The 12,091-nt window shown below is 35.9% G+C and overlaps 2 protein-coding genes across 4 annotated transcripts in view; both read left to right on the top strand.

The window, feature by feature from the left end:
• The window catches only part of LOC119630335 (uncharacterized), a 32,488-nt gene extending 25,546 nt beyond the window's left edge, over positions 1–6,942 (top strand). The window contains exon 3 of the mRNA XM_062675292.1: positions 4,361–6,942. The gene's annotated coding sequence lies outside the window, so the exon portion shown is untranslated. The remainder of the gene's footprint in view (positions 1–4,360) is intronic.
• The window catches only part of LOC733028 (thymosin), a 31,029-nt gene extending 20,328 nt beyond the window's left edge, over positions 1–10,701 (top strand). Inside the window, exons 1-5 of one of the 3 annotated variants that reach the window (XM_012694272.4) lie at positions 4,368–4,512; positions 4,868–4,981; positions 6,855–6,968; positions 8,706–8,819; positions 9,503–10,701. In XM_012694272.4, coding sequence (XP_012549726.1) covers positions 4,368–4,512; positions 4,868–4,981; positions 6,855–6,968; positions 8,706–8,819; positions 9,503–9,642 — 627 coding nt within the window. In that variant the 3' untranslated portion in view covers positions 9,643–10,701. 3 annotated transcript variants of the gene reach the window in all.
• The last annotated feature ends 1,390 nt before the right edge of the window (positions 10,702–12,091 follow it).

Raw genomic sequence — 12,091 nt, forward strand, 5'->3', positions numbered from 1 at the left:
TTGTATACTCTATTCATAATAAATGATTTTAAGCAATTTCATTATCTATTTAAAGTCACATTATAGGTACCCAAAGATGCCAGTTTTGTAATACCAATACACCTTTCAATAGTTTCGTCGGGACGCGACGTGATGATAAAACAATATTTTTCTGGTTTAATTTAGGCAGATGAACTTCCAGTTTTGTGATTGAAATAGAATAAGAATACAGATCCCCTTTGCACCCTTATATCTAAGTCCTAACTATGTTATACGAATATACTTTACTGAAATAAGAGATAGTACATCTCAGGTCCAACAAGTGGGCAGGCAGTACAACCTATAATGACTAGCGGGTACCCCCACAACATAGCTATCCAAAAAACATACATTTCTTGTTAGTTATATTTAAAATTGGCTCCGCAGATGACTCTGTCGATGATTGGAGCCAACACTCAATTAGTCGAACCAGACGGCGAAGATTATTTAGCTCATACCGTCCATGTCCGAGTAACAAAAGTTCATTGAGTACATTAATGTAAATATGAATACAATTTTCATTATTTTTCTGTTCCTATTCGAATTAGTTTATTTTTGTTGTTCATAGAGGAATATACCTCAGCATGCCTTCTACTTCCATTCCTCCAATACTAGAACTAAAAATAAACAAAAAGTTTTATGAGCGTCCAAAACATACCTGAAATGCCGTTACAAACACATAATCAGTAACTATTAGAGCAAGACAACATTAATTGGAACAAAGAAATCGGATATCAGATATAATACCGCAACGTAACATTTTAAGTGGTCCAGTAAATGTGGGTTGAGTTTGTGACAGGTAGCGAAAGAGACAGATACTTGTGTCTCTCGACATCATTATCACCATAGTTGGTTACTCTTGGCAGAGCAGTCGTGGTCATGTAAATCCTTGTTTATTAAATCCTTGACAGTTGTTCTCCATAGTTCGCGAATTGGGGCTTGGGGCACGCACTCGTTAAGTGGGGTTTTGGTAAGGATTTTCACCTATATGTACCCTTCTTCTTTTTCTCCACCTTATCCCACTAGGTGGGGTCGGCACGCGAATTTTTCTATTCCATTCTCTTTTATCAGCCGTTATCTCAACACTCACTTCTCTCTCTCTTTCTATCGTCAGTCACACACTCCATCCATGTCTTCTTCGGTCGACCTAATAAAACACTAATACACGTAATTAAGATATGTTTTATTAAAGGACCCAAAGGCCATCGGATTAGCCACTTAGTGTAAGCCTGAACGGGAGGGACCACTTCATGATAATGTGGCATTTCTTGAAATACCCACCGTGCTTGTTGTCTATATTAAGAAGTGCATGGTAAATATAAATATTTACGGATATAGATGAACACGTGTGAAGCTTTCATGATCTGGACAAACAAAGATCATGCTGTAAAATCTTTGGGCTTCGTTAAACATACCGATACTGTTTTGTTTGTTAAGCATCATGGCAGTGTTTGTAAAGATCTTGCTTCAAAAGCGAGACATGTGTTAATTAAAGAAGAAATTGTAGTTGAATATAATTATGATAACGGGCATCGACATTAATCATAACCTTCCTTGGGCATTTCACCAGTCTTTTGTTATCGTTCCAATACGGACGCTGAATGTAGCGATGTATTGTGTTGACATATAGCTTGGCTCGAACAAAGGATACATAGAATTCCGATAAGAACGACGTATTCAGTAAAAAAAAAACATTTATTCGTCGTCGACGTTATCAGCCATTAGTGCATTGGAAACTACGCCGTTAAGTGCGTTTTATTTGGTATCAGCATCAACATTCGATGTTTTTAATTGAACTTCAATTAAGTTTACTCTATTCGAATACCTGAAGAAGTTTTTTTTTTGTTACTACATTTTTCCAAATTTTAAATTATAAAAGGTTCTCCTGTAAAGTTGCAAAAATGTGACTTAAACCAAATAAATCGCCTTTCCTCGCCCTTCATGTGTTTGTATCTTAGAAAGTATATTTATTAATATTCCTGGAATGGGGGCACAACAAAATATTCTGTCTACTAAAATAAAATAATACGTGTATGTAGCTTGTGGTGCACGGTACGAAAACCTCAAGTTCCTAAACATTACATTCTTTCATTTATTACTGTTAGAAACTGCGTCCATAGATTATACACTTACATATAACTGCGTCTTTCCCTTTCATTGTTGTCGCCTCATTCGCATCTACGTTCCGTTACACTCAACTTTTTATTATTTTTTATATTACGTTTCATTGTGAACATTATATACACATACATACCTACATGCGTACTCTAAACCTCCTTAAGAATCTTATTAACCGACTTCACAATAGGAGACGTAACTCGTAAGTACAATTTGACAATACTTTATTTTTACGTCAGAAGTTTTTTCTAGATCACCTTGATTGTATAAAGCTGGTGTTTCTCATGGGTTCCAATTTAATTTTTTATCAAGATCTGAATCTAGTTTTTGAATTATCTTTAATAATGCATAACTATTTAATTGACTTCGACTTTAATGAGGTTATTTTCATTTTATTTTATTGGAGTCCAATTTTTACTTAAAAATTTTGTATTATTTGAAAACAGCACTGAAATCGTTTGTAAAATTACACAGATATTCATACATTTTTAGCGCAGTCATTTCTCGACTGATTTCTTTCTTATATTTTAAATGACTAAAAAATAAACATAGAATAAGTATTACGGAGAGAGTCCTAGAGGAACATAAAGTAAAGTTATACTGGGAACGCGTCTAGAAGTACCGTACCTAACTAGTCTCGGCAACTCAATGGTCTACACTTTTATGTTTTAGTCAATAACCGGAAATGCTACCGTGTGATTTTGTGACCACTACGTTCGGAATACTCTAAACCTTCGAACCGGAATGCATAATTTCTTTTAGATTCATTACAATAAGTCCTATACGAAGACTGCTTTCCGACACAGGATGTAGTCTAGTTAAGTACTCTGTCTGAGTTCTCGACAACAATGACGCGTAATTTTTATATTCAACCCGCGTTTCCCGAGCGCCGTGTTGATTCATCGAGTTTGTTTATTTATGGCCGTAAAAATATATATTTTATTTTAATATTGTTACTGTATTTATTGTAATGTTCCGAATGCCCTGGGACCTGCGGTTTCAATAAGGCCGACTGCGAGTTTATCTGCTCATTGAGTACTCAATGCTCACCTGTTAAGTACATCACGATGCGATAATCGCCATGCACTTTGGGACAAGAAATCAATGTCTCATTGATATAACGTAATGGATGTCTAAGTACACTTTTCATTACGGAATTACATTGGATTATGAGTTCGTGATGATATCGTCGTGTTATCATAACAAAGAAATATAATCGGATAAGCTCACCAGGCTCAAGGCACTGTTTACATAATAAGAAAAAGGAAAAATTACTTTCAGGTACAGTAGTTTTAAACCTCACTAGATCCTACATGGACTGTATTTAAGCTATAAATATTATTTCAAAACATGGCTGCAGCGGGTAGTTATCATAGAAAAGAAAATATTTGACACATGCCTGAATCTCATTAACGAAATCTTTACAATAATATTTGGATCTACCCAACAATTTCAATCGCTGCTCGGTGGAAGATATACCCTTTTCATTTCCTTCAAATATCCTTCAACTCGTTCACCTTCGAATTAGGTTTCATCACCATCATCTTTAAACATCACTTAGAATCATATTTAGATGAGCTATTCGTTTTGATATTCCTCATTTCATTATACCGCAGTTAGGTGATAACGCTCTTGAGGTTAGCGAATTGACAGAATAAGGACGGTCTCAATGTAGGCAGCGTCGTGAGATAAAGACGTCGAGATGAATCACGTAGTTCGTTCTGTTCGCTTTGTTTCACTTCACATGTCACGTATTGACAAGTAACGTTTATGTTGTAGATTTTGTGACAAACTGTGTAGGTATTCTTTAGTATATTTCATGTTTGGTATTTGAAACTAAAACAATAACCCAAAATGTATCTTAAACTTTATGTTTATAATGATAAATTTTATAGCTTAAAAATCACAATCGATTATCTGGCACAAACTTTTTCGTCACTCGAATATCTGCCCAATGTGGTAATCGAACCCTACGACTTTGGGCTAGCAGTGGGTGACATTGACTATTGTGACATCGAGTCATTGTGATATTACATTGTCACTATTTACTTTTTTAATATACCATTAACAATTTCATTGTTTACTGAAACCCTAAAAATAATTCAGAAACCACATGGGGGAACCATTAGACATTTTTAAAGAAACAAACAAAGTAGATGTATTTATATAATCTGTATTTTCTTTGACTATAACAATAAATCGATTTCTTGTTTGTTGTTTATAGATTCACAATGGCCTGCTCCGTGAGTGACACTCCCTCCCTGAAAGACCTCCCCAAGGTCGCCACAGACCTGAAGAGTCAGCTCGAAGGCTTCAACACCAGCTGTCTCCGTGACGTCGACACCAATGAAAAGATTGTGCTTCCGTCTGCTGAAGGTAGGAATAAGAGTACCCTGCATATGTTTTTCACGCGAAATCTGAAATACCTATTCACACCTAAGTTCTATAGATATATATTAAGATTATTTTTGGTTTTTTAATTACAGTTCTCGCGCGTACACTTGGAATATAGCTCCGAGTTCAAACTCAAATTAAACTAAATTAAATAAAAAAATAAAAATGAAATTAAAGTTATCATACGACAGTCAAATATAATAGCTAATAAAATTAAGTATACCTATAAAATATTACAGCCAATAAAATTATATTACAGCTAAAAGGAACACCACAAACAAGAACCATCGAAAGAGATTTTTTACTTTATCTATTTTTTTTTTTAATTCCACCACAGACGTGGCAAAAGAGAAGCAACACAACGCTTTACTACAAGGCGTTGAACTATTCCAACCGTCTTCATTAAGGAAAACCGAGACAATAGAAAAAAACATTCTCCCTAACGCAATAGGTATTCATTCGCTGGGTTGAAATAACAACTAACGCGAAGACGCCGTGTACTTACTTACATGAGCTTTGTTTTATTTCGTTGTCCAATAGACAACTTTTTTAACATATTTAATCAAGCGTAAGATTTATCTTCTGTACACTAAGAATGCTTAAAGTCATCAATAATTTAAACTATTACTGTGCACATACGAAATAACTCTGCCATTCTGAACAATCCATACTTCACGCATGTGTTGTGAATAGTTTTAATGTAGATCTATGCGGATTTTAAGTAAATATTTAATCGAGTGATGTCATTATTATTAACTAGCGGCCCGTATCGGCTCCGCTCGGGTTTTTAACAAAAATTTCAACGATATTTGACCTTGTTTTATTTTTTTAAATAAAAGAACACTTATTGCGGCATAACTATAATAGTTAGTTATATGCTGTCGCGACGCTTTTTGTAAATAATAATGCGTTCTACAAAGTCGTAGTATATTATTTTATTCTATCATCAATAGTTTTCGCAGGGCACGCGATGTAAAGAATATTTTAGGTAATTTTTTACACCTTGGGTTACATTATTGGAGTTTTAGTAAGGATCCCAAATTTTTTTCAAAAAAGATTATAGCCTATGTCACTCGAGAATAGTGTAGTTTCCAAACAGTGAAAGAATTTTTCAAATCGGTTCAGTAGTTTCGGAGCCTATTCAATACAAACAAACTAACAAATCTTTCCTCTTTGTAATATTAGTATAGATATCAACATGCTTCGACGCGCGCGACCACTTGCGCGGATTTAACGCTGTCAAATCAGTCCGCGAAAAATTACTGAAAGCACGCATTTGGCGCTATATAGAAAACTTTCTAGAACCATAAACTTTCGTTTTTAAACGTAAACTTCAAACTTGTTTATTTTACTCTGAACTCCAAGAACTAGCAAAAAACTTTATACTGTTTTTTAAGTCAGCGTTACTATTACATAATAACAACATTTGTTTACGCTACGTATTTTATAACAACGCGCATGTTTTGTAAATGTTGTATGTATGTGTGTTTGATAAAGAAATAATAACAATTTGAACGGGGGCAAGCAGACGGGCTCGCGGTGAACGGCGCCACCCGTCCTAAAGAGACGAACATTAAATTATAACGGAACGAAACACAATGGCTTCGAATCTGAACGCATGACTGCTTCTCAACATATTCACGATTGACTTACACGATGAAGGAATAACATCGTGTAATAAAAATCAAACCCGCAAAATTATAATTTGATAAATACAATTATAGTATACTATACTAATTACTGGTTGTAGGACCTCTTGTGAGACCCCGCGGGTAGGTACCACCACCCTGCCTATTTCGGCCGTGAAGCAGTAATGCGTTTCGGTTTGAAGGGTGGGGCAGCCGTTGTAACTATACTTGAGACCTTAGAACTTATATCTCAAGGTGGGTGGCGCATTAACGTTGTAGATGTTTATGGGCTCCAGTAACCACTTAACACTTGTGAGCTCGTCCACCCATCTAAGCAATAAAAAAAATATATATATGACTAGCTGACCCGGCAGACTTCGCAGTGCCTCAATCGGTAAACAAAAGACCTAAACTTTTGTACAACTTATAACAAACAAGGGATCCGTCTGACGGGGGACACATCAAAGGAAAAACAAAATTATTATTTTTATTTAATTCCGGGCGTTTTCATATTTACATATCTACTTTTTAAACCTTCTCTGGACTTCCACAAATAATTCAAGACCAAAATTAGTCAAATCGGTCCAGCCGTTCTCGAGTTTTAGCGAGATTAACGAACAGCAATTCCTTTTTATATATATAGATAAGATGATAGATGAGGTAGTTTTTAATTTTGTTCGTCGTTGATTTTTGCAGACGTCGCCACTGAGAAGACCCAGAAGTCTTTATTCGACGGTATCGAGAAGTTTGATTCGAGCCAGCTGAAGCACACCGAGACTCAGGAGAAGAACCCGCTTCCGGACAAAGATGGTACGTTTGTGTTTCCACAATACTCCGTATATTTGCTAAACGCGCGCATGCAGTTTGCATTTTGTTATGTTTCAATCATAAACGTTGTGTATGTGCTTTGAATGAAATGGGAATTGATTTAGAAATACTATGGCTGCGAGCGAGCATTCGTCTTGTAATTAACAGATTCTCGTCAATAGAGAGTCCATTGGTCATCGCATTCCGTGACTTGAGCTTAAACAAATCTACAATCGCAATATTAGTGGATTAATTATCGTCTAAAAGACGAATCGATTCCCTTTTTGTTTTGAAAGAACGCATACACAGAATATACATAGTATTTTACTGTTTGTCTCTTTCTAGTATTTTTAAGATAGTAATTCCGCATATTCGAGTCATCGCAATAATAACTAAGGTAATAAGAGAAGCTATCTTTTAGTCTCCACACCTAGTTTTCCCGCAAGGCATGTGTTTAAATAGACTGTTTGACTAGCGCGTTTTAACTTAATTAAAGAATTACGCAAATTTGCTTGTATCTTTTAGCTCAAATAAATATTAAGAAAAACCTGATGTTAAATGATTACCGAAGTCCACAGATCTTCCATAAATGACCCCCTCACTTTGCAAGATGAGAGCTTAATTTGTTTGAAGCACCCTTTTCCGATCACGTTCTTTGTAATTCATGACTAAAGAAAGGTAATTCTAAATTTATAGAAGTGTTTTAATTGCGTTAATTCCTTATTATTATAGTACTCTTTACGCTCCTAGAAAGAGATGAACAACTAGTTTCGTAGCGTTAGAAATATACTGAAATATGTCTTTATACCCTTTCGCTTCACACATTTCTTCACGCTACCAATATTGTCACAAAACATGGTTGTGTTGCACTCTGTACTTGCAGCAGAATCTTCAGAATTTGACTTGTTTTTGTAGGTCACATTCTTTCTCGTCTCCAAACTTTGTCAAGGTCATCATCAGACCGACAGTACCATATGTTAGCCGATCTTTTCTTAACCTACCCACACTTATTGATGCGAGCTTTATGTACCTATTTATATTAAATTAAATACGGGGTTGGCGATCTGAATTTCATCATCAAAGGAACTATTCGACAGATGATACATGGCAGTTTTATTAAACTATTTGAGAATATTTTTTGTAGGTTATTTTTTAGTGAAAACATTGAATATTCTGATTCATTGTTCAATTGATTCGTAAAGTAATAGAGGGAATAATTTCAAACAAAAGAGCGACTGATTTGTTTAACTCTTGTGTGTCTGTTGTTTATTCGAAACAGCACGATCAGTTTTTAAGAATATTTCAACACTAGCGACCCGCCCTCGCTTCGCTTAGGGAACTGTAATTTATTATTGATAACAGTATTTCTCCACTATTTAATGGATGATATTATACATAAAAACCTTCCTCTTCAATCACTCTTTAAAAAAACCGCATCAAAATCCGTTGCGTAGTTTTAAAGATTTAAGCATGCCTACATAGGGATACAGGGACAGAGAAAGCGACTTTGTTTTATACTATGTAGTGATTTATTTATACTATTAGTGATTTATAATGAGACATTATAATATATAATAGTTAAATGAAGGCGCTATGCTTTATGAAGCTCTTAGAATATTCAGTTGTAGTTTATAAAAACTTATTCAGTATCTTTACTCGCCTCGTCGCCATCCCCGGATTCGATTGTTACAATATAATGCCTGCTTTATATGCCGTTTGCACGATTCTGCTTTGCACCAGTTGTCGCAGCGGAGAAAGCCCACCAGAACCTCTTGGACGGAGTTGAACACTTCGACAAGACTCAGATGAAGCACACGACGACGGAAGAAAAGAATCCACTGCCCCCGATCGAAGGTTCCTTCTTTTATGCTACCGCTTTTGAGCGTTTTAGTTTTTGCACTTTTATAGTCTTTTATAGCTTTTTGTAAAATGGCATGTTTTAGCTTAACCGTTGCCTTAAGATGATAATAATGAAATCGAGATAATATTCACAGAATCTGTGTCGTTCAGACTGTTTCCTTCAAAATAGGAACGTTGTAACATTTTGTTAAGAAAAGACATTGAAAAAAGTTTTTTCAATCTGTTAATTCATTTGAATTATTCAAACTAGATTACAACCGACTTTCTGTCACGAAGTAATATCGCGTTCCGCTTTGGAGGTTGACACGACGGTTGTACAACACAATTGAGACTTGACCTCATGTCTCAAGGAGGATAGAGGATTGAAAAAAAGTCAGATCCAATTAAGTACACACCCGATAAAAAACGTTTGCATCCAATCCTATATGTCTGGATCTAGTTATATCTGCTTATATCCAGATACATCCAAATTACTGATCTTCTTGATTCTTAACATGCACGGGCTGGTACTACTCTCCTAATTACTTTACTCAACTAGGTTGAGTTGGTCCAGTTTGAAATGTTTTGGTTAATCGCGATCATGGACGATGAATCTGAACCGTGCGTAACGCACAGGGCAGAGGTAACAACTTGGGTATTTCGTAAAACAAAATCGTTAATAATTGCTTTCGTCGCAGCTATCGAAGCGGAGAAGGAAAAGAACAAATTCCTGAACGGCATCGAGAACTTCGATCCCACTAAGCTGAAGCACACGGAAACGTGCGAGAAGAACCCGCTCCCCACAAAGGACGTCATTGAGCAAGAGAAATCAGCTTGAACCACTACTTTATAACAGTTACTCGCAAATGTATCTCGCTAGTATCGCCGTATTTTAATATTGATGTAAGTCAGATCGATTTGCGTCGTCCATTACAAGTTTTATTTTTGTTTTTGTACAATGGCAACACTGCCTGGGCAATGGCGACGTACAGCAACCCCGGATTTTATTCAAATCCTAACGACAAGTCGCGCCTTACGCCAATAAACAGCGAGTGGACGCCATAAACCGATCTAATACAGATAATTAGTGTATAGTAACCAAATTTTCTATGTCACTTTTTAAACGTGTATTTTATAAGTATTTTACGAAAATATTTTACTTTTTAATTTTGATTAATATAATTTATGTGAAGGAAAAAAGAATTGATTTTTTTCTAAAGTACTGATCTTCAAATATAAGTCTTTACTTAACCTGTACTCCTATTATGAAGTGAGGAAGAACAGACGTGATCGAAGCAACCAGACAAAATGAAGCACGAAGCACCGTGGAATGTGCTAGAACTAAAACTCGACTAAACTTGAGTATTATTAAAGATCACGTCCGTTCTATTGAACAATAAGTCCGTGGTACCGGGTGTGTAATCTGAATCTAAGCGAGCGACTGATATTTAACTCAAAATAAGATGTGGTTACCGAAATATTCATTACACTACTAAATATGCTTTTTATAATTTTCATTAGTAATTTACATCATCATTTCTTAGAACTGGAAATCATACGTTCAATACGAAAATGACTGCAAAATAAATAAAAACAGAAACGCGAAAAAAACAGTAGATAAAGAAGCACAAATATTTTGTCATAATACAAATATGGCGGTCAAATATGACAATAATAATCTACAGATGCTGGATAAAGATAGCTGTCAAGTCTTTTTGCCATCTTAACACCTTTTCCATGAGATGAGTCATTTTCGTAACAAAGTCTTGTTTAATTAGTCATCAACTGTGTGGTTAAAGCAAATGCTCAACCGACGAATATCTGACTAAGATACAATAAAACGTATTGGTATGTAAGACTATACTAAATATAAATACTTTTTAAGACCTCCACAAAATAACAGTTTTCCATTTTTATAAGTACGTATTATATTAATTATACTATTATGCTGAGAATGCCAATTATAACATTTTTAACAGGTTTTTGTATGATTTACAGACTGCTTTTATATAAATGAAATATATATAAAAAAAGACTTTTATTTTGAAACTCATTTTCATTTAGAAATTACAGCTGACGCTTTATGATACTGAATATATAATACAATATTTCAATACAATACAATATTGGTGGTCGGGCGTCTTCAAGCCCGTACTGCGAGTACCACCACTCGCCTTATTGCTTAGAGGGGTGGACGAGCTCACAGCCCACCTGGTGTTAGGTGGTTACTGGAGCCCATAGACATATCCAACGTAAATGCACCACCCATCTTGAGATATAAGTTCTAAGATCTCAGTATAGTTACAACGGCTGCCCCACCCTTCAAACCGAAACGCATTACTGCTTCACGGCAGAAATAGGCAGGGCGGTGGTACCTACCTGCGCGGACTCACAAGAGGTCCTACCACCAGTAATAAACATGAAACAGTAATGGTCCTGTTTGAAGGCTTGGAATTGCTATTATTCGATATAGACTTCATGTGCCGAAAGTGGGTGGCTGCATTCACATTGTTGATGTCTATGCGGCTACGGTAAACATTTATCGTCAGGCGGGCCGTCAACTTATAACATCTACGCAACAAGAAAAAAGAGAAAGTAAATTAGCTATGATTTTTAAATTATTGTACACGAACGTACCGTGAAGTTAGCAATTAATACAAAATAACATTAAAGTGCTGTAAAAATAATGAAACGAGTCAGCCAAATCCACGAACACCCGCCCCAAGGAGTCAGCCGCCTCGTACAGCGGACTGCCGAACGAAGCCATACCGAAGCGACTGCCCGGTCCGAACCCTCGACTCGGGACAAAATTAATAGAGGTGACCACCGCCGATCAGTGTAGGACCTAACTTAATCGACACGATTAGTTTCGCTACACTCTTTGGAATTTCCAGTGATATAACATTGTATTCCTTACACTCTTACAATAGGCCTTCAGGACCATCTTGCTCCCAATTAGATAATTGGTCAAATCCTTAATTTGTATAGAATTATTTGCCGTTTTGTATTTGCGCTTATTCCTTTCTTCTTTGTCGCTTTGTATTTCCGCTTAAGCTGGTGCAAAAATTTGACCAAGGTGGTCTCGACCCTCAGTAATGAGGAAGCGACGAAGAAGAAGAATTTGCGCTTATTCCTTGATTATTTGTCTGACGACACTCTGAGAGACATAAGATAAGGAGGGTAGAGGTAAGGAGTACCACCTTGTATAGGGGACAAGTTGAAAATTTGTTCACCTGTAAACAATAAATTATTGTTGGAAGACTCACCGAAATAGCGCTAGTATAGGA

Source organism: Bombyx mori, chromosome 23 (genome assembly GCF_030269925.1).
Source record: "Bombyx mori chromosome 23, ASM3026992v2".
Classification (NCBI taxonomy): Eukaryota; Metazoa; Arthropoda; class Insecta; order Lepidoptera; family Bombycidae; genus Bombyx; species Bombyx mori.